The following is a 21,963-nucleotide window of genomic DNA, read 5'->3' on the forward strand; positions in this document are numbered from 1 at the left end:
CGGAGAAATTATTGCGTTGTTTCAATTAGTTGTTAATTACATATCCCGAATTTTGCATTTAATTGGAAGAGGTGCATCAACAACGCAAATAAAAATCCTTAGGAAGAATTGTAACAAAAAAAGACAAGTGTGCATGAGAATCAACAAACAATACAATTATGGTAGTGCATGACTTTTTCACGTCACTGTTCACAATAAATAAAAAATAATAATAATAAAAAGCAGTATTTCTATAATTATTGCGTACGTGTTGTAGAAAAGATTGGAAAAATTGGGTTAGAGGATGACAAAAAGACTCGGAAACTTGTTAACCACAATATAATTGTGTGGTAGATTTATATATTAAATGATGGTAAAATTGGAATAATTCACAATAAAATTACGTACAGTGAATGTCCGAAAACCAAACTTACAAAAATAAAGCAATAATTAATGTCTAATTTACGTACGATCTTTTCGAGTGTGGAGCAGAAAAAGTAGTCCTAAGCAAATGCACCTGCATGTTCCTTCCTATATATGAAAATAACTTTGGGTAAAGATAAAGAGCACGCGGCGTGCATGACACGCCGCGTGCAAAAAATTTTTTTTTTTTTTTTTTTTTTTTTTTAAAAAAAGTGAAGGCCGCGACGCCGCGTGCAGTGAATCACGACTCAAATACTTTACCCCAAAACAAACGGGCTAATTAAGACCACAAGTGATTTTGTTCATGAATCCAAAAGTCTGCTAACTTGGAGAAAATATCGTCCGAGGGCCAAGTCAAGTCAAGCACGTTTCACAATTCACATTATCTTATAAATAAATGAATATATGGTAATTATACCTTAAAGTATGCTTTTTTAAATCCCACTTTAATTTCAGTTACACAAAGCCAACCATGATTTTGTTCATGAATCCAAAAGTCTGCTAACTTGGAGAAAATATTGTCTGAGGGCCAAGCAGTGGCGGATCTAGGAATAGGAGTTACCAGGGGCGTAAAAAATTAATTTTTTTTTCTCTTTATGTATTATATATATTTTTTATAATACAGTAAATACAATCAAAAAAATAAATTATACCATAATATATTTATCACAAATCAAATCAAACTCATCAAATTACCCAAAAAAAAAAAAAAATCAAAGTAACTATTAAAAATCTTCATCTAACGACGTCACAAACACATAATAATTTAAACTACTTACGAAATAAACTAAGAACAATTAAATGACTATTAGTGTCTAAGAAAAATGAGTACTTTTAGTGGGCTATTAGCATACGGCTATTTCTTTTAGAAAAGCCTCAAATCTCAAAGCATAAATTATATTAGAGTTTAAGCCTACATAAAAGAGACTAAGGGTTTAAATTTAGCAACAAAAAACAAAAAAAAAAATCACATTTATCTATAAACTATGACTAGAAACACTAAAAAATTCACCCACTATCTTTTTTTAATAATAAACTATTATATGTTCTCTCTCCACTAATAAAATATAACTTTATTCTCTTTCTCTTTAATAAAAAATAGCCTCATTTCTCTGCATAATGGCCATTTGAACGACCAAAAGAAGGCCAAAGGTGCCCCTGGTAATTTTTTTTTACCAGGGGCACCCATAAAATTATGATTCAAAATACTTAATAAATTTTTTTTAAAAAAAAATTTACCAGGGGCGCCTGCCCCCAGGTCGCCCCTGTGTAAATCCGCCACTGGGGCCAAGTCAAGTCAAGCACGTTTCACATTATCTTATAAATAAATGAATATATGGTAATTATACCTTAAAGTATGCTTTTTTAAATCCCACTTTAATTTCAGTTACACAAAGCCAACCATTTTTAAATTCATCCATTCAACCAATTTTCTCTAATAAACTTATCAATTAATCCATATGCATGCTTCTGTTGCCTTAATTCGTTTCCTGGCCATACCATGTGGCTGTTGAGATCGAAGACATAAAACCAATGAGTAAAAGAAGAAATATAAATTTTTAGACCAGACCTGAATGATGATAAATAAAGACAATGTTATTATGGGTTTAAAATGAAGGATCACGATTTTGTAATATGAGAATTTTAAATTTTAAGTAATTAGAGAGAATCTTAATCTGTTCTTATGACGTAAGGCAATTACAACAATTATCATAAAGCAATTAAAGCACTTTTTATAGAGGTACTTTTGCACTTCAATCAAAGCACTTTCTATATTGCCTTATTTTCAGTTTTTCACATTTTCTCGATGCTTTTGTGAAAGGAGTAATGTTATTATCTTCGCCCATTTATAACGTATATTTTATCGTTGACATAATGTGTTATAAGTAGTGTTTGACATACACACATAAAAAAAAAAAAAAAACCGTATTTTTTAAGGGTTTTTTTTTTTTTTTTTTTTTTTTTTTTTTTTTAAATTTTTATATATATAAATAAAAATAGTGTATTCCTTAAAAAAATAATAATAATTTATTTTTTACTTTTTAAAGGAATAAATATTCCTTTATAGCCTAGTAATTAAGGATATACGCGTTACATTTAAGTTTGGAGATCGACTCCAAATGGGATTTTAAAAAAGTGTGACTAATTAGATGCCTCCATTATTATTGAGTGCATTATGATTTCACATCATATATATGTCACATGATGGCCCTAGCTAGCTGTTGTGCATGGTGGTTTAACTTTCACACTTTAATTTATCAAGTCTTGGTTTCCCATATTGCTTTTGCTTTTCTATGTCTTCCACTTGCTAGTCTCTCCGAAGTCTTGCTTTACTTTGCAAGGCTTTTGCGACGTCTGCCGAGCTTTCATATTAAGGGCACAACTACAAGACAAGACTCCACCACCCTATAAATAAGATCTCTCCTCCTCCTAGGAGGCTTCATAATTACCAAGTTAGTTGCAACATTAATTATGGGTTTATCATCGCTTTCTCTCTTCATTTTCATTTTCATGGCCTTATTTTCACTCACTCATTCTTCTCCTCCTATGTGCCATGGTGATGACATCTCTGCCTTGTTGCAATTCAAGCAAAGCTTTTTCACACCGGCGTGTGATTTTGATAAGTGTCAATTCAAGCTTGCGTCTTGGACACTTGAACTAAACAAAAGTGATTGCTGCTCATGGGATGGAGTTGAGTGCGATGACAACACAGGTCGTGTAATTGGCCTCGACCTCAGTAGCAGCTGTCTATTTGGTTCTATTAACTCCAGCAGTAGCATTTTTCACCTTGTTCACCTCCAAAGGCTTAACCTTGCCCACAATTCCCTTTTCTCATCTTCTATCCCACCCCAGGTACGCAATCTTTCAAGATTAACACATCTCAATCTCTCTTTCTCTAAGTTTTCTGGTGAAATCCCCTTAGAAATTTCACAATTGTCCCAGTTGTCATCTCTTGATTTGTCTCAAGACTATTCCCTTTTGGAACTCAAAAAGGCTAGCCTCAGAACCCTAGTTGGAAATTTGACCCACCTAGAAGAGCTTGATTTGAGTGGGGTGGACATTTGTTCTACTGTGCCTAATATTTTGGGAAATTTGTCTTCTTTAACGTTCCTCTCTCTCCATGGTTGTGGTTTGCATGGAGAATTTCCAGTAGGCATCTTTAAGCCATCAAATTTACGGGTTCTTAATGTAAGAGACAATGCACGTCTCACCGGTTATTTGCCTAACTTTACATGGAGTAGCCCTCTTCAGACATTGGATTTGACAGGCACGAGTTTCTCAGGTGAGCTACCTGCTTCCATGGGAAACCTTAGCTTTTTGACTTACTTGTCTATTGAGTTTTGCAATTTTTCGGGTTCCATTCCATCTTCACTTGGTAACCTCACTAAACTCAACGTTCTTCGCCTTTCAAATAGCTCTCTTGTGGGTAACATTCCTCATTCACTTGGAAACCTTGTTCAACTCTCTCATCTAGTAATTTCCAGGACTCAATTGACAGGCCAAGTCCCTTTTAGGCTTGTAAACTTGCCTCAATTGAGTTATCTTGATCTCAGCCATAATCTTTTGAGTGGTGAAATAAAATTCGAGAATGAGACACTTGCTATCATTGGCCTGAACAACAATCAGTTAACTGGTCCAATTACTTTTGGGCCTATGAACCTCACAAACTTACGTGTCTTGGACCTTGCAGTCAACAAGATTCATGGTCAAATTTCAAACTCAATCTTCAACTTTAAGAATCTTGAATTTCTTTATCTTTTTGAGAACTACTTTAACGGCACTTTGGAGTTTGATGAGTTTCTTAAGCTCAAACATTTATCTGAATTGGATATTTCTGGTAATCAATTATCGTTACTCATTAAAGAAACTAGTGCCAATGCAACTCTTCAAAAGTTTCAAGTTTTAGGATTTTCTTCATGCAACTTGAGCGAGGTTCCAAATTTCATAAGAAGCCAACATGAATTGAAGAATCTAAACTTGTCCAACAACAAGATTCATGGCCAAGTTCCAGAATGGATGTGGAACACAAGCACAACAAGTCTAGAGGTTCTTGATCTTTCCAACAACTTGCTCACAGGCTTTAGTCAACATCCAATTTTTCTTCCATGGACTTCTCTACAAGTTCTTGATCTCAGGTCAAATTTTCTCCAAGGATCACTTCCGATTCCACCAGTCTCCACTTTGTATTTTTTTATTTCCAACAACTTAATCACTGGAAATATGCCAGAATTGTTTTGCAATCTGAGTTCTCTTATAGTCCTTGATTCGGCTAATAACAACTTAAGTGGTTCACTTCCTCGATGCTTTGGCAACTTTAGTGCTTCTCTATCGGTACTTGATTTGCAAAGGAACAAATTTCAAGGAAGCATTCCAGAAACTTGGATAAGAGGAAGCCAATTGGGGATAATAAATTTCAGTCAAAACAAATTCCAAGGGCAGTTACCGAGATTGCTGGCTGAGTGTACAATGCTAAAGGTCCTTGATCTTAGTGATAACCAATTCAATGATATGTTTCCATTTTGGTTGGGAGATCTTCCAAATTTACAGGTCCTCATGTTACGGTCAAACAAATTCAACGGTCCAATGGAGACGCCTCAAACTTATTTTAAGTTCCCCAACATCCATATCCTTGACATCTCCTGCAATGATTTTATGGGAAAGCTGCCATTAAGACTTTTTGAAAATTGGAAGGCCAAAAAATTTGAGGATGATGAGCATATGTTAACATATATTCATGAAAGCTCAGACTTTCAAAAAAAAAGATATTGGTTTGCCGATGTGGCTTGGGCTGCTTATACTTACTCTATGGTGATGACAAACAAAGGAAACGTTGTTTTCTATGAGAAGGTTCAAGAAGTGTTCACGGCCATTGATTTCTCAAGCAACAGATTTGTCGGTGAGATTCCTGAATCTATTGGAAATTTAAAGGGAGCTCAGTTGCTCAATCTTTCTAATAATGCCCTTACAGGTCATATCCCATCATCTTTAGGAAACCTTACAAAGCTAGAAACATTAGACCTTTCTCAAAACAATTTGTCGGGGGAGATTCCACAGCAGCTAACACAACTTATTTTCTTAGAAGTCTTTAGTGTTTCTCATAATAATCTCGCAGGACCTATACCACAGGGGAAACAATTTGATACATTTGAAAACAGTTCATTTGAGGGGAATCCAAGATTGTGTGGGAGAACATTGACACGGAAATGTGAGAATTCTAATGAGCCGCATTCTCACCCTTCAATCTCTCAAGAAAGTCAAGACTCTGGATCACCATTTGAATTTGGTTGGAAAATAGTTGCGATTGGATATGGATTTGGATTTGTTGTTGGAGTAATCATCGGGCAGATTGTGATTGCAAGAAAATATGATTGGTTAATGAAGACCTTAAGAATAAGGCCACTGGGTGGGAGGAGACACAAAAATTAAATTAAATAGTTGGACAAGATACCCTTTCAAAGCCATGTATGCATTTATTATACCCGTATGTTTCTACTTTAATTTTTTTTTTTTTTTTTTTTGATGTAATGCGTTCCTTCCCTTTTTCATTATTGTTTTGGTGTATTTTGGAATAGTGTGGCATTAATATGTTGTATGTAAAATGCTTTGGTGGGATCTTTTATATATATTTCTATAATTTTTGTTATTGTAGTACAGTGCATTACTTATCCCATGATTCCATTTGATAATTTTCGATTACTTGAACTTGGTGGGAACACAAAGTTCTTCATACTTGGCAGTTTTCTATTCCTAATTGTTAGGGGTGAACATCAATTTCAGATGCTCAGCGGAATTAATCTACCCCTCTTTGTGCAAATTAAATAGTAACACAATAGCAAAATAATAATCAAGCAAACCCACAAGCAAGACACCAAGATTTTTACGTGGAAAACCCTCCAATGCGAAGGTAAAACCCACGGGACCTAGTCCAGTTAAATCTTCCACTATCAACAATAATGAGTTTACAATTTGTCTTCCCTAGAGAAATATCTAGAGGTTATCACCACATCAAGAATACAAGCATTCTTGGATTAAACATAAATTCATCACCCTAAAGTGGATTCCAACAATAATAAAGAAAAATCTCACCAAGTAGGTATTAGCAACCAAGTGATTGGAGAGGAATTCCAACGATCGACACCAGTCAATACGTAGCACTCGTCGTCAGGAGCAACACTCTAAAATTGCATCAAGATCGAACCACAAACGACCTTCTAATCTCTGACGGATGTGGAAAAAGGAATAACCTTTTTCTTTTTCTTTTTCTTTTTCTCTCTCCCTGCGCAGCACTGTGTCGCCGCAAACTTTTTTTTCTTCTTTTCCTGCGCCGCTTCTTTCTTTCTTCTCTCTTTTTCTTTTGTCTCACGTCTTATATATATATATAGTACACAAAGGGTTTGAAACCCTTTGTGTTTCCTGCCACGTGGGTTGGTCCCCACATAAAGAGGGACCACCCAACAAATCTCCCCCTCCCGATTATGTGGGGGGCTCCACCAAGCCCGCCGCGCTTCTGCAAATTTCAAGCTTTTGCATAGGCAACGATTTAGTCATCATATCTGACCCATTATCATCAGTATGGATTTTCTCAATCTGTAACAGCTTATCCTCCAGTGCATCACGAATCCAATGACACTTAACATCAATATGTTTCGATCTTGAATGGAAAGTTGAATTCTTACTGAGATGGATGGCACTCTGACTGTCACAGTAAAGCACATACCTCTCTTGCTGTAGACCCAGTTCTTGTAAGAACTTTTTCATCCATAACAATTCTTTGGCCGCTTCAGTGATAGCAATGTACTCTGCCTCTGTGGTAGACAAAGCAACACACTTCTGCAATCTGGACTGCCATGACACTACTCCCCCTGAATAAGTAATCAGGTACCCTGAAGTAGATTTTCTAGAATCAATATCCCCAGCCATATCTGCGTCTGTAAACCTATCAAGCACCTGTTGGCCACTGCCGAAGCACAAACATACTCTCGAAGTACCTCTGAGATACCTGAGAATCCATTTCATAGATGCCCAATGTTCTTTACCAGGATTAGAAAGGAACCGACTAACAACTCCAACTGCATGAGCGATATCAGGCCTCGTACACACCATGGCGTACATCAAGCTACCCACGGCTGATGCGTAAGGCACTTTCTTCATTTCATCTTTTTCTTTCTCACTTGTAGGACTTTGTTTTGAACTCAACTTCAAATGCCCTGCAAGTGTAGAGCTCACCGGTTTTGCCTTGCTCATGTTGAACCTATCCAATACCTTCTCGATATAACTCTCTTGAGATAGCCACAATTTTTCTTTCTTCCTATCACGAGAGATCTTCATACCAAGGATATGCTTTGCGGGTCCCAAGTCCTTCATAGCAAAGGACTTACTCAATTCTTTCTTCAGTTTGTCAATTTTACTAGTGTCACGACAAACAATCAACATGTCGTCCACATATAGCAAGAGAATAATAAATTCTCCATTAGAGAATTTCTTCACAAACACACAATGATCTGCTGTAGTTCTCTCATACCCATGATCAACCATAAAAGAATCAAACTTCTTATACCACTGTCTCGGTGCCTGCTTGAGTCCGTACAGGCTCTTTTTCAACCGACACACTAAGTGTTCATTGCCTTTAGCTGTGAACCCCTCTGGTTGCTCCATATAAATTTCCTCCTCCAAGTCACCATGAAGGAAAGCAGTCTTCACATCAAGCTGTTCGATCTCCAAATTCATTTTGGCAGCCAAACTCAAAACAACTCTGATAGAAGACATCTTTACCACGGGTGAGAAAATTTCATCAAAATCAATGCCCTTCTTTTGACCGAACCCTTTACAACTAGTTGCGCCTTGTACCTTGGCTGTGATCTGTTTGGTTCAATCTTGCATCTGAACACCCATTTGTTCTTGAGTGCTCTCTTGCCCTTAGGCAGTTCCACCAAATCATATGTGTGATTCTCATGCAAGGATTTCATCTCGTCTTGCATGGCTTCTAACCATTTATTTTTCTGGTCATGTAGCATAACCTCTTGATAACTTTCTGGCTCTCCCCCATCAGAAAGTAGCACATACTCATTGACTGAATACGTTCTGGAAGGCTGTCGGTTTCTGGTAGATCTTCTCAACTGAATCTCAGCGGCTGGTTCTGAAGAAGCTTGCTCTAGATGCTCTTCTGACTCCACATTATCAATTGTAGGCTCACCATTTTCACCAACTGTATCAACCTGTTCTTCTTGTACATCTCCCATGTGTTCATCATGCATCACACAAGGAGGAATAACTGGATCCAAATCAACACGATATTCACTCAGAGACTCTGCCTTTTTCTGATCCATGTCTTCAATGGTTTGATCTTCAAAGAATACGACATCTCTGCTTCGTATGATTTTCTTATTAACTGGATCCCACAATCTGTAACCAAACTCCTCATGCCCATAACCCATGAAGATACATTGCTTGACTTTGCTATCAAGCTTTAACCTCTCATCTCTAGGAATATGGACGAATGCCCTGCAGCCAAACACTCTCAAGTGCTCAAAAGAAACATCTTTCCCTGTCCAAACCCTTTGAGGAATATCACCATCCAAAGGAACTGAAGGAGAAAGATTTATCAAGTCAACTGCTGTCCTCATTGCCTCACCCCAAAAATGTTTAGGCAATTTTGCATGAGAGAGCATACACCTGATTCTCTCACAGATGGTTCTGTTCATTCTCTCTGCTACTCCATTATGCTGCGGAGTCTTGGGTACAGTTTTCTCAAGCCTGATCCCATGGCTTTTGCAATACTCTTCAAACGGTCCTCTGTATTCACCACCATTGTCTGCACGGACGCATTTTAACTGCCTTCCAGTTTCTCTTTCAACCTTCATATGAAAGACTTTGAACATACCCAATACCTGATCTTTGGTTTTCAAAGCAAACACCCATACCTTTCTAGAGTGGTCATCAATAAAAGTCACATAATAAAGTGCACCACCTAGAGTTTTAGTGTTCATAGTGCAGACATCAGTGTGAACTAAATCAAGAATATTAGACTTTCTTGATGAAGAGGATTTTTGAAATGAAACTCTTCTTTGTTTTCCAACAAGACAATGAGTACAGGGCGTTAGTGGCGTACCTTTACTATTAGGCAGGAGCTGTTCCTTGGTGAGAATCTGAAGTCCCTTCTCACTCATGTGACCAAGCCTCTTGTGCCATAGCTCAGTGAAGTTTTCATTCTCAACAACAAACGCATCTCCCTTGACTAGTCTTCCAGCTGTCTTGTAGAGAGTGTTAGTCTTCTTTCCCCTGGCTAAGATAAGAGAACCCTTGCTCAGTTTCCACTGTCCACCTCCAAGGTAATTGTGGTAGCCTTCATCATCAAGTTTCCCAATAGAAATCAAGTTGAAGCGCATTTCAGGAACATGTCTGACATCCTTGAGAATCAATTTGCACCCAATGCTGGTTTCTAGCTGTATATCTCCCATGCCCACAACTTTACACTTTGCTTCATTTCCCATCCTAACCCAACCAAAATCGCCACTGGTGTAGGAAGAGAAGAAATCTCTATGTGGAGTAATATGAAAAGATGCTGCTGTATCAACTACCCACGTAGATTCATCACATGCGAGATTAGCATAAGCTTCATCAAAAGCAAATACCACATCACCATCAGATGCAACTGCTGCAGTGTCTTTTTCTTCTTGACGTTCTTCGTCTTTTCCTTTCAACTGTTCCCTCTTAAACTTTCTGCAATCTCTTCTTATATGCCCAGGCTTGCTACAGTGAAAACATTTTATGTCCATTTTTGAATAGGACTTTCCTCTTGACTTGTCACGACTGTCATACCTGTGAGGTTTTCTGCTTTTACTTCTCCCCCGCCTTTCTATAACAAGTGCCTCTGAATGAGAAGAAATACCTTGCTCTTTCCTTCTTGCCTCTTCATTGAACATGCTGTCTTTTACCATACCCATAGTTATCACACCATTGGGAGCCGAATTACTAAGTGACACCACCAAGGTTTCCCAACTGTCTGGCAAAGAACTCAACACAAGTAATGCTTGCACCTCATCATCTAGTGCAAGTTTCATGGTAGACAACTCGTTCAACATTCCCTGAAAATTACTCAGATGCTCCGTAACACTATGCCCATCTTTGTACTTCAAATTCACAAGCCTTCTTATCACAAAGGCTTTGTTTTGAGCAGTCTTTCGTTCATAAAGACTCTCTAACTTCTGCAAAAGACCATAAGCATCAACTTCTTTAGCTACGTGATGAAAGACACTTTGATCAACCCACTGCCTAATATATCCAACGGCTTTCCTATTCAATTTCTTCCAATCATCGTTGGTTACAGCAACTGGTTTAACACCTTTCAATTCAATGGGGTCAAACAATTCCTTGCAATACAAAATATCTTCCATCCTAGTCTTCCAAATTGAATAATTGGAAGCTGTGAGTTTAACCATGCTATTAGATGACTCTTCCATTTAATTCACACAAGAACTCCACACAAACAATGAACCAAAAGCTCTGATACCACTTTGTTAGGGGTGAACACCAATTTTAGATGCTCAGCGGAATTAATCTACCCCTCTTTGTGCAAATTAAATAGTAACACAATAGCAAAATAATAATCAAGCAAACCCACAAACAAGACACCAAGATTTTTTACGTGGAAAACCCTCCAATGCGAAGGTAAAAACCACGGGACCTAGTCCAGTTAAATCTTCCACTATCAACAATAATGAGTTTACAATTTGTCTTCCCTAGAGAAATATCTAGAGGTTATCACCACATCAAGAATACAAGCATTCTTGGATTAAACATAAATTCATCACCCTAAAGTGGATTCCAACAATAATAAAGAAAGATCTCACCAAGTAGGTATTAGCAACCAAGTGATTGGAGAGGAATTCCAACGATCGACACCAGTCAATACGTAGCACTCGTCGTCAGGAGCAAAACTCTAAAATTGCATCAAGATCGAACCACAAACGACCTTCTAATCTCTGACGGATGTGGAAAAAGGAATAACCTTTTTCTTTTTCTTTTTCTTTTTCTCTCTCCCTGCGCAGCACTGTGTCGCCGCAAACTTTTTTTTCTTCTTTTCCTGCGCCGCTTCTTTCTTTCTTCTCTCTTTTTCTTTTGTCTCACGTCTTATATATATATAGTACACAAAGGGTTTGAAACCCTTTGTGTTTCCTGCCACGTGGGTTGGTCCCCACATAAAGAGGGACCACCCAACACTAGTGACGTTAAAATTCAAGTCAAGCATGCATAGAAACCAAACATATGTTATTCATAATGTCTTTTGTATTTAATGAATAGCTCACTTGGTTAGAAATTACACGAAGGCATTCAATTGATAATATTCTTCTAAACCACTAAAATATTGCATATTTCTCCAAAATCAATAAAAAAAAAAACAAAAATAATCTTAAATTTTGATAATAAGATGAAAATTACTTTATTAACTTCATAGTAAAAAATTGCTTCTTAAAAAATTGTTAAGAATTATCTGCACAATTATGTCCGTTAATGTTAATGTTAACTGTGGCATCTTAACAACAACTAGACCTACAATCTGTCACGACCAGTTCATGGTCACATGTCATCGAGACGCGTGCCTATGAGAAACGTGGAAAACCGTAATGGCCAGTACGCACGTGACACTCATACTGTTCGCCACGTGTCATCTTGCACTTGAGTTTTTCATGGTCAGCATGTATCCTCTCTCTCTTCTCTCTCTCTCCCCACCACGTGGCGTTTGTTCGATCCTACAGTACGGCTGGGCAACTAAAATACGCAGAGTCAACCACAATAACGAAACTACCCCCTCACTGCATCCGGCCATTACATTAAATCCGAGAGGTCATTTTCATAATTTCAGTGTTTATTACCGTGAAACACACTCCCCGATCTTTTCTCAGTTGCCACGGTGCCACCCTTCTCTGCTTTTCATTTGCTCCCCAGCTTTATCGAGCTTCCACACACCCGCTGAGAAAGAAGATTGTAGCATTATCTTCATCACATGGTAAGAATTCTTCATCTTCTGTTTTGCTTTCGTCTCTGTTTGTTTCAATTCCAATTAATCTTTTATGGTGATTTGGTTTTTCTGATCTTTTTTGAGTTGGAGTTCTTGTCAGGATAAGCTTTATATCATCTATCGAATCTATTTGCGTCTAGGTTTTGGGTTCGATTTAGTTTTTTCTCTAGCCAATTTCGTAATTTGTGATAATTGAAGCTCAATCTCTGTATTTTGCCAAAATTTGATGCTAACAGTAACTTCAGTAACCCAAGATGACCCCTTCGATGCTTCTTTTGCTGTATACCCCTTCCATCTGAACAACAAAATGGGTTGCATGCTTTACGTTTTAAAGAAGACCGATGAGGGGAACATAAATTCCAAATTAAGGGGTATTGAAAAATCTGAAGTTCCTGTTTTAATTGTTTGTAGTCGGTTAATGTTGAAATCTCATTTCTTGAGTTTAATTACCAAACATTTGAAATTGCTACGTTTTTATGTCAGAACTGTTAAAGTCTCCAAATTTTCTTAGCGTGATTTTGCAAGAAAAGGTTCTGGATGTGGTCTACTTTGTGTGTTACAAGCGGTCAATGTTATCTGCATGCCTAGAGTATTGTAAGGTTTTGAACACATGCTGTTGCTCAATGAACTTAATCTAGGTCTATTCAATGCCTGTTGCTCAATGAGCTATAGTAGTCATACTAATTATATTTGCTAATTATATTCCTGATAGATAGATCATGAATGGAGAGTTATTTGTTAACTGGTTGCAAGTTCAAAAATGGATTATGTCACTAATACTTGTCATCTATTATAGGTAACAAGTTGATCTGTTGTGGAAAGGAACTTTTGTAAGTTAAACATTGAAAATGGGGGATTCCGATGGAGGTTTGTCGAACTCACAACTGCTGAAAAATTTGGGTGCTGGTGACTACTTGTCTGTTTGGAAAGGCTATGGGCCATATGGGATTGTGGGTGCAGTTATTATTGGTCTTCTCATACCTATATTGCTGTCTGCTCTGTTCCTGGGAAAGAAAAAGGAAAAGCAAAGAGGAGTTCCAGTACAAGTTGGTGGTGAGGCAGGTTATGCAGTTCGTAATGCTCGAGTTAGTGAGCTGGTTGAAGCTCCTTGGGAAGGAGCCACAACCATGGCAGCTCTATTTGAGCAATCTTGTAAAAAGAATTCACGAAATCCATTTCTCGGAACAAGAAAGCTAATTAGCAGAGAATTTGTCACAGGTAGTGATGGTAGGAAGTTTGAGAAGCTACACTTAGGGGATTATGAATGGCAAACTTATGGAGAGATATTTGATCGTGCTTGCAACTTTGCATCTGGGCTTGTCAAATTAGGTCATGATTTGGATAGCCGTGCTGCTATTTTTTCTGACACTCGGGCAGAGTGGTTCATTGCTCTTCAGGTAGCCTTTTTTCATTCATACTTTGACATCATAAATGTCTTTTTTCTTTTTTTTTTTTCCTCTTCGTTCTTTTCTTTTTCTTCTTTGGTTTAGCTTTATGGATGCAGGAGATGCTAAGATTGTATTTTTGGTCCAGGGATGCTTTCGACAAAGCATCACCGTTGTTACTATTTACGCTTCTCTAGGCGAGGATGCCCTGATTCACTCACTTAATGAGGTTAGGAAAACGCTGCTCTTGTATACCTTAGGATATCGTATTGTCTAGGATATGCATGACTAACATGCAAATCCATACTATATTTTATAGTGAATTACAAAGATTTTGAACAGTCCTAACTCAGAGCTGTAAATTCTCTACAGACCCAAGTGTCAACTCTTATTTGCGAATCCAAGCAGTTGAAGAAGTTGGCTGCTATAAGCTCAAGCCTAAAGAGTATCCACAATATTATTTACTTTGAAGATGATGGAATTGAAAATGATACCATCTCTGGAAGTATGAACGAGTGGACAATCACATCTTTTTCTGAGGTTGAGAAACTTGGGAAAAAAAGTCCTGTTCATCCAAGCCTGCCTTCCAAAAATGGTATTGCTGTTATCATGTATACAAGTGGCAGTACAGGTTTACCAAAGGTTTGTTCCTGCTTTTAGTTCCTTATGTTGTGCATTTGTTCTTTGCTGCAAATGAGAGAGAGGGTGGATCCAGAATCATGCTTAGCAAATTTTTGCCAATTGTTCATCACTGGAAGGGTTTTATTTTCTGGTTTATTTTTTGGGGTTGCAGATGCCCAATTCAAATGTGGTCCAGAAACTTAGAGTAATGTGTCTTTGTATAACTTTTGTACCATGTTTGTTTGCAAGTTCTTTTTGAGGCGAGTTATAATCCCGAACCCAGAGGTTTCTTCTCAATGTGTTCCTGAAATTTTTATTTGAGCTCTATAATTTCTTAAGTCATGATAAACACCTGCATATGTTTGTGTTGTCTGGCTCTGAAAGCCTAGTATCCTTATACACAAAGTGGCATTAACATGGTGTAGTATGTAACAATTGTAGGGGGTCATGATCACTCATGGAAACATTGTAGCCACTGCTGCAGGTGTTATGAAAGTAATCCCAAAACTAGGTAGAAATGATGTGTACATGGCGTACTTGCCCCTGGCTCATGTTTTTGAACTGGCAGCTGAGGTACTTTCTTGTTTGCATTTGTATTTTTAATGTTAATTGGTTGAAATCGTCTTAACATCACTGTGGTTGTCCAGTCTGTGATGTTGGCTGCAGGTTGTGCAATGGGTTATAGTTCAGCATTGACGTTAACTGACACTTCTAACAAAATTAAGAAAGGAACCAAGGGGGATGCTTCTGTATTAAAGCCAACCCTCATGACAGCAGTTCCTGCTATTTTAGATCGAATTCGTGATGGAGTTGTGAAAAAGGTTTGCATTTGATTGGCACATATCTGTTGGTTGAGAATACTTGGGTAAACAGTCAGCTTTCTTTTTCACTATCTATTATGTTGTAATTTAGGTTGAGGAAAAAGGGGGGTTAGTGAAGCATCTATTCAACATTGGATGTAAGCGACGTCTAGCCGCTGTAGAAGGAAGCTGGCTTGGGGCTTGGGGATTGGAGAGAATTTTGTGGGATATCATTGTCTTTAAAAAAGTACGCATTTTAATTGGAGGACACATCCGATTTGTGCTCTGTGGTGGAGCTCCTTTATCTGCGGATTCACAGCGGTTTATCAACATCTGCATGGGGTAATCGGACTTTGAATCATAAACTATTGGTCTTTTTAAGTTTAGAATTGACAGGTCAATGTTGTATCAGCTACCAAAGAAGATCAAGTTCAGTTCCATGTTAGAGCATGCTCCACTGCTTATAATTGGTCTCTGTGTAGATTGCTTAAAAGTTTCTTTATTCTGTTTCATATTCACATTTAAGATGATCTTCTGAAAATATTGCCCTTCGGCAGGGCTCCTGTTGGTCAAGCATATGGCTTGACTGAAACATTTGCCGGAGCCACTTTTTCTGAGTGGGATGATTCAACGGTGGGACGTGTTGGACCACCGCTTCCTTGTTGCTACATTAAGGTAAGCCTCGACTTGGTAACGAAACTTTCAACAGAATTTCGTAATCAGATCTATACTCTTGTTTGTGAAGAGAATTTGGTAAATTGTACTGTGTTTGGCACATTTCACTTCGCACTAGCTTATCTTTGGTGAGTGCTTCCAATTGACAATAACAATCAAAAGTTTGTTTTTCCATGGAAGTATAAATCTTTGCTAATTCATTGCATACGACATAAACTTGTAAATTCCATTAAGAATTCATGATGGTAAGTGTATGGGGTGTACCAGGTAGAATACTTTCAAATGGGATTTAATGTGTCTTTAATTTGATATTGTAGCTTGTTTCTTGGGAAGAAGGTGGATATTTGACAACCGACAAACCAATGCCCCGAGGAGAGATTGTAGTGGGGGGTTTCAGTGTAACTGCTGGTTACTTTAAAAATCAAGAAAAAACTAATGAGGTGTACAAGGTAATTTCCAAACTGTGTCTGTCTTTCTTTTTTTCTATTTATGTTTTACATATGCTGCAACTTGATCTTGTAGCCTGTATATACATGCACTCATGATCTGTTACATACTACAGGTTGATGAGAGGGGCATGCGCTGGTTTTATAGTGGTGACATTGGAAAATTTCACCCTGATGGATGCCTTGAAATTATTGATAGGAAGAAGGATATAGTGAAACTTCAACATGGAGAATATATCTCCCTTGGAAAGGTGCAATTAAAGTTTTACCTTGTATTTCTTAATAGAATATGTCTCAGAGGTGCTCACTGGGTTAGTAGCTGCGTTATTGCAGGTTGAGGCAGCTCTCACATCGAGCAATTATGTGGATAATATCATGGTACACGCAGATCCCTTCCATAACTATTGTGTAGCACTAGTTGTTCCTTTGCACCAGGTCCTCGAGAAGTGGGCCCAACAAGCTGGCATCAACTACAGTGATTTCTCTGAGCTGTGTGACAAAGCTGAAAGTGTCAGCGAGGTTCAGCAATCTCTTAATAAGGTTTGTTTATTTTCCTTTTTCTTCTGAAAACTCATTTGAAACTACTGTGACAAAGCCATATTTTATTACATCTCCACTGCTGCTGGAACTGCAGAATACATATTTAGGAGATACAGAGATCTAACTATTGAGCAAGTTTTATATTTTTGCATAATATTAACAAGAGGCCGATCGACCCTTGTATATGCTGAAAGTTCCAAAGTAAAAAAGGTCTTTTGATTTTGTTTTATTCACGAATTAGTGCAGAAATAAGAGCATATTTTTATGTGTGCAGGTGGCAAAAGCTGCAAAATTGGATAAGTTTGAAACTCCTGCAAAGATTAAGTTGCTGCCTGAACAATGGACCCCTGAGTCTGGATTAGTCACTGCTGCTCTCAAGATAAAGAGGGAACAAGTGAAGGCCAAGTTCAAGAATGAGCTTCTAAAGTTATATGCGTGAAACATGTATTGATTTATGAGTTCTGAAGTGTTGAGCTTTATTTCACTGACATTGTGTTATTTTATACTCAAATTTTGTAATTTTCCTTGGTCATAATATGTTCTTACAAATTGATACTGATGCTTGTATCAAATTTTCAGTTAATGCTTGTTATGGCTAAATCTTTGTGGCCTACCTGGCAAAAAAAGATCATATACTGATGTTTCAACTTGTCAAATGACTCAGTTGTAACTTTGGTAACTGTGATTTCGTGCCTGTCAATATGCAGACCTACTGAAATAATCATCAATGGCGAGCAGGCATAGATGAAGTGAACTACTTAAACATGCTATTCGTCGAATCAAGGATTTGAAGCAAACTCAAATTGCAAACCAATTCGCAAAATTTTCATGTTTGAGATATAATAATTCACAGTGGAGTTTGGTGAATGGGATTTGAGAATCCCTAAAGTAATTTTTGGCAAGCTTAAACCTTTAGAGGTGAACCAGGCAGAAAAGATTAGTCTTGGAGTTAATAGCCATATTTAACAAAAAAAAAAAAAAAATCAATCTCAAACAATCTATTTTCTGCAATTTGGTTAACAATCTCACTTTTGTCCTCTTTGCACTGAACCCATCCCATCAAAGGAAAGAGGAACCTATTTGAGGCAAAGTTATAAATTTGCTCAAATCTTCCTATCTTTTTACCAAGTATGGCATTTGAGCTTCAGTTCTCCAATGGTTGCTACACATGTATTTATAAATAACATATATTTGGTCTCTATGCATGCTTGGCTTGTATTTTAACTTCAGTAGAAATATACACCTACCAGATATGAAGAACTTTGTATTCTCACGAGTTCAAATAATCGAAAATTATCATACGGAATCATAAGATAAGTAATGCACTCTACTACAATAAAACAAAAATTATAGAAAGAACATATATATAAAAGATCCCACCAAAGCATTTTTACATACAACATCTTAATGCCACACTAATCCAAAATACATCAAAACAAAAATGAAAAGGGAAGGAGCGCATTACACACAGAAAAAAAAAAAAAAAAAAGATTTAAAGTAGAAACACAACGGGTATAATAATGCATACATGGCTTTGATAGGGTATCTTGTCCAAACTATTTTATTTAATTTCTGCGTCTCCTCCCACCCGGTGGCCTTATTCTTCAGGTCTTCATTAACCAATCATGTTTCCTTGCAATCACAATCCGTCCAACGATTACTCCAACAACAAATCCAAATCCATATCCAATCACAACTATTTTCCAACCAAATTCAAATGGTGATCTAGAGTCTTGACTTTCTTGAGAGATTGAAGGTTGAGAAGGCAGCTTATTAGAATTCTCACATTTCTTTGTCAATGGTCTCCCACACAATCTTGGATTCCCCTCAAATGAATTGTTTTCAAATGTATCAAATTGTTTCCCTTGTGGAATAGGTCCCATGAGATTATTATGAGGAACATTAAAGACTGCTAAGAAAGTAAGTTGTGTTAGTTGCTGAGGAATCTCCCCCGACAACATGTTTTGTGAAAGGTCTAATGCTTCTAGCTCTATAAGGCTTCCTAGAGATGGTGGAATGTGACCAGTAAGAGCATTATTAGAAAGATTGAGCAACTGAGCTCCCTTTAAATTTCCAATAGATTCCGGAATCTCACCTACAAATCTGTTGCTTGAGAAATCAATGGCTATGAACAATTCTTGGACCTTCTCGTAGAAGATATCCTTGCCTTTGTTTGTCATCATCATTGAGTAAGTATAAGCATGAAGACAAGTGAAATACACAAGATCTTTTAGTATTTTGATGTTTGAGATTTCATCAATTATATATGTTAACGAGTGAACATTCTCAAACTTTCTGGCCTTCCAATTTTCAAGAAGGCTTAAAGGCAATTTTCCCGTAAAATCATTGTAGGAGATGTCAAGTATTTGCATGTTGGGGAACTTAAAATAAGATTGAGGTGTCCCCATTGGTCCGTTGAATTTGTTTGATCGTAAATTGAGAACCTATAAATTTGGAAGATGTCCCAACCAAAATGGAAACCTATCATTGAATTGGTTATCACTAAGATCAAGGACCTTTAGCATTGCACACTTGGCCAGCAATATCGGTAAATGCCCTTGGAATTTGTTTCGATTGAAATTTACTATCCTCAATTTGCCTCCTTTTACCCAAGTTTTTGGAATGCTTCCTCGAAATTTGTTCTTTGTAGATCAAGTACTAATAGAGAAGCACCAAAGTTGTCAAAGCATCGAGGAAGTGAACCACTCAAGTTATTATTAGCCAAATCAAGGACTTGAAGAGAAGTCAGATTGCAAAAAGATTCCGGTATATTTCCAGTCAATAAGTTGTTGGAAATATAAAAAAGAAAAGTGGACACTGGTGGAATAGGAAGTGATCCTTGGAGAAAATTTGATCTAAGATCAAGAACTTGTAGAACTGTATTGTTGGTGTTCCACATCCATTTTGGGACTTGGCCATGAATTTTGTTGTTTGACAAGTTTAAATACTCCAGCTCATGTGGGTGTTTTAGGAAATTTGGAAACTCACTCAAGTTGCAAGAAGAAAAGCCTAAAGCTAGAAACTTGGGAAGAGTTGCATTGGCACTAGTTTCTTCACTGAATAACGATAATTGATTACCAGAAATATGCAATGTAATTAACTCTTTGAGCTTAACAAACTTGTCAAAATCCACAATGCCAATAAGGTGGTTGTCTGAAAGATCAAGAAATTCAAGATTCTTGAGGTTGAAGAGTGAGTTTGAAATTTGACCATAAAACTTGTTGGCTCTAAGGTCCAAGGCAACTAATTTTGTGAAGTTCATAAGCTCAAAAGTACTAAGTGTACCAGTTAACTGATTGCACCTCAGGCGAAGGGAGGTCAGCTGTGTGTTGTTCATAAGCCCAAAATGCATTTCACCACTCAAAAGATTATAGCTTAGATCAACAAGAGCAAGTTGCGGGAAGTTTGCAAGTCTGAAAGGTATTGGACCTGTCAATCGATTGTCGGGAACAGATAAAATATTGAGTTGAGCGAGGTTTCGAAGTGCAGATGGAATGGGTCCCACGAAAGAGTTTGATGAAAGGTAAAGATCAATGAGTTTAGAGAGGTTACCTAGTGAAGATAGAATGGATCCTACGAAAGAGTTTGATGAAAGGTCAAGAGAAGTGAGTTTAGAGAGGTTACCAAGTGAAGATGGAATGGACCCTGAGAAATTGCAATCCTTCAAATTCAACTGAGTCAGGAAGCCAAGGCTTCCTATGGAAGCGGGTATCTCACCTGAGAAACTCGTGCCCATGAGGATCAATGTCTCAAGCGAACTACTCCATGTAAAGTTAGGCAAATAACCAGTGAGACCTTTATTGGTACCTACAAAAAGATACTGTAAATTTGAAAGCTTAAAGATGTCTATTGGAAATTCCCCGTACAAACCACAATTAGCAAGAGAGAGGAACGGTAAAGAAGACAAATTTGTGAAAATATCAGGCACATTAGAGCTAATGTCCACCCAATTCAAATCAAGCTCCTTTAGGCGGCTCAAATTTCTAACTAGGCTTTCTAGGCTAGGCTTTTTCAGTTCCAAAACGGGATAAACAGAGTCTTGAGACAAGTCGAAGGATGACAATTCTAGGGATGACAAGTGTGACAATTGTGAAATTTCTAACGGGATTTGACCAGAAAACTTTGACCCAGAGAGAATGAGATGTGTTAAGGGGGTGTTTGTCAAACACCTTGGCACTATTCATTCTCTATCACACTATTCACTTCATTTTTTTCAAAAAAAACATTCTCATTTTTATATCTAATAATTCACTTTTTATATCACATCATTTACTTTTTATTACTATTCCAATAAAATAATCACTACAAAACAAAATTTTTTATTTTCCAATACCACTTTTTCATTTTTTTCATACCAATCATTATTATTATTATTATTATTATTATTTTACTCATGAACAGTGTCCTGGAAAATGAACAGTGCTGGGGTGTTTGTTAAACACCCCACTTCTAAAAAAAAAAAAAAAAAGATTCTTTTCTTTTTTGCTAATTATTGCGTTTGATAAACGTTTAACTGAGGGGAACAAAGGAATTTCTATGATAAAGGTGTTCCTTAATCCTTAGGCAGGGATTTGATAATTTGTAAACTTTAAAGAATGATTTGAACTATAACCCAAGAAAAGAAGATGCATTAATTTCTTTGATCTAAAGTAACATTAACTTGTCATTAGTGTAAAGTGGAGGTAGGGGGACCAAAGGTTGTTAATACGGATTAATTAGCTTGTTTATTCTTCAACACATCATTTCGTAAACGGTTAATTAGAAAAATGGTTGTGTTAAATGCCACAACCCATATATGCCTTTGGTTTCCAGATATTCTTTGAATTAATTTGAAGTAAATTAATATGAAAGTTCGGCATTCGCAAGCTTACAAGCTATGAGGACCAGAGTCACCAAACCACGAGCACTAGCAGTAGATGCTCAATATGCCATTTACTTCCTTATGTCTAGGAAAAAAAAAAAAAACCTATTTACGTAAGATTTCCTACATTTAACCAACCCTCAAGCGTTGCTACAGTGTTTCCTAATGTATAGAGAACCAAAAGTGGTTCCCTATATATTTTTTTAATATAAAC

General features: G+C 37.2%; 4 protein-coding genes across 4 annotated transcripts; 2 read left to right on the top strand and 2 right to left on the bottom strand.

Annotated features, from left to right (window-relative positions):
- Positions 1–2,913: 2,913 nt before the first annotated feature.
- On the top strand, positions 2,914–5,829 carry LOC132180594 (receptor-like protein 7). Its single transcript, XM_059593480.1, has one exon. The coding sequence runs from the start codon at positions 2,914–2,916 to the stop codon at positions 5,827–5,829; it is 2,916 nt and encodes a 971-aa protein (XP_059449463.1).
- Positions 5,830–12,276: 6,447 nt separating this feature from the next.
- LOC132181096 (long chain acyl-CoA synthetase 8-like) lies at positions 12,277–17,538 on the top strand. Its single transcript, XM_059594160.1, has 12 exons — positions 12,277–12,409; positions 13,218–13,818; positions 13,955–14,035; positions 14,179–14,448; positions 14,869–15,000; positions 15,075–15,248; positions 15,340–15,569; positions 15,785–15,902; positions 16,220–16,351; positions 16,465–16,599; positions 16,682–16,888; positions 17,163–17,538. Exons 2-12 carry the CDS (start codon positions 13,270–13,272, stop codon positions 17,325–17,327), a joined length of 2,193 nt encoding a protein of 730 aa, XP_059450143.1. The 5' UTR covers positions 12,277–12,409; positions 13,218–13,269; the 3' UTR covers positions 17,328–17,538.
- A 954-nt stretch (positions 17,539–18,492) lies between these two features.
- LOC132180595 (putative receptor like protein 25) lies at positions 18,493–19,296 on the bottom strand. Its single transcript, XM_059593481.1, has one exon. It carries the CDS (start codon positions 19,294–19,296, stop codon positions 18,493–18,495), a length of 804 nt encoding a protein of 267 aa, XP_059449464.1.
- Positions 19,297–19,493: 197 nt separating this feature from the next.
- LOC132180596 (receptor-like protein 33) lies at positions 19,494–20,624 on the bottom strand. The gene has a single exon (XM_059593482.1). The coding sequence runs from the start codon at positions 20,622–20,624 to the stop codon at positions 19,494–19,496; it is 1,131 nt and encodes a 376-aa protein (XP_059449465.1).
- Positions 20,625–21,963: the final 1,339 nt, after the last annotated feature.

The sequence above is a fragment of the Corylus avellana genome, chromosome ca5 (genome assembly GCF_901000735.1).
Source record: "Corylus avellana chromosome ca5, CavTom2PMs-1.0".
NCBI classification, from domain to species: domain Eukaryota; kingdom Viridiplantae; phylum Streptophyta; class Magnoliopsida; order Fagales; family Betulaceae; genus Corylus; species Corylus avellana.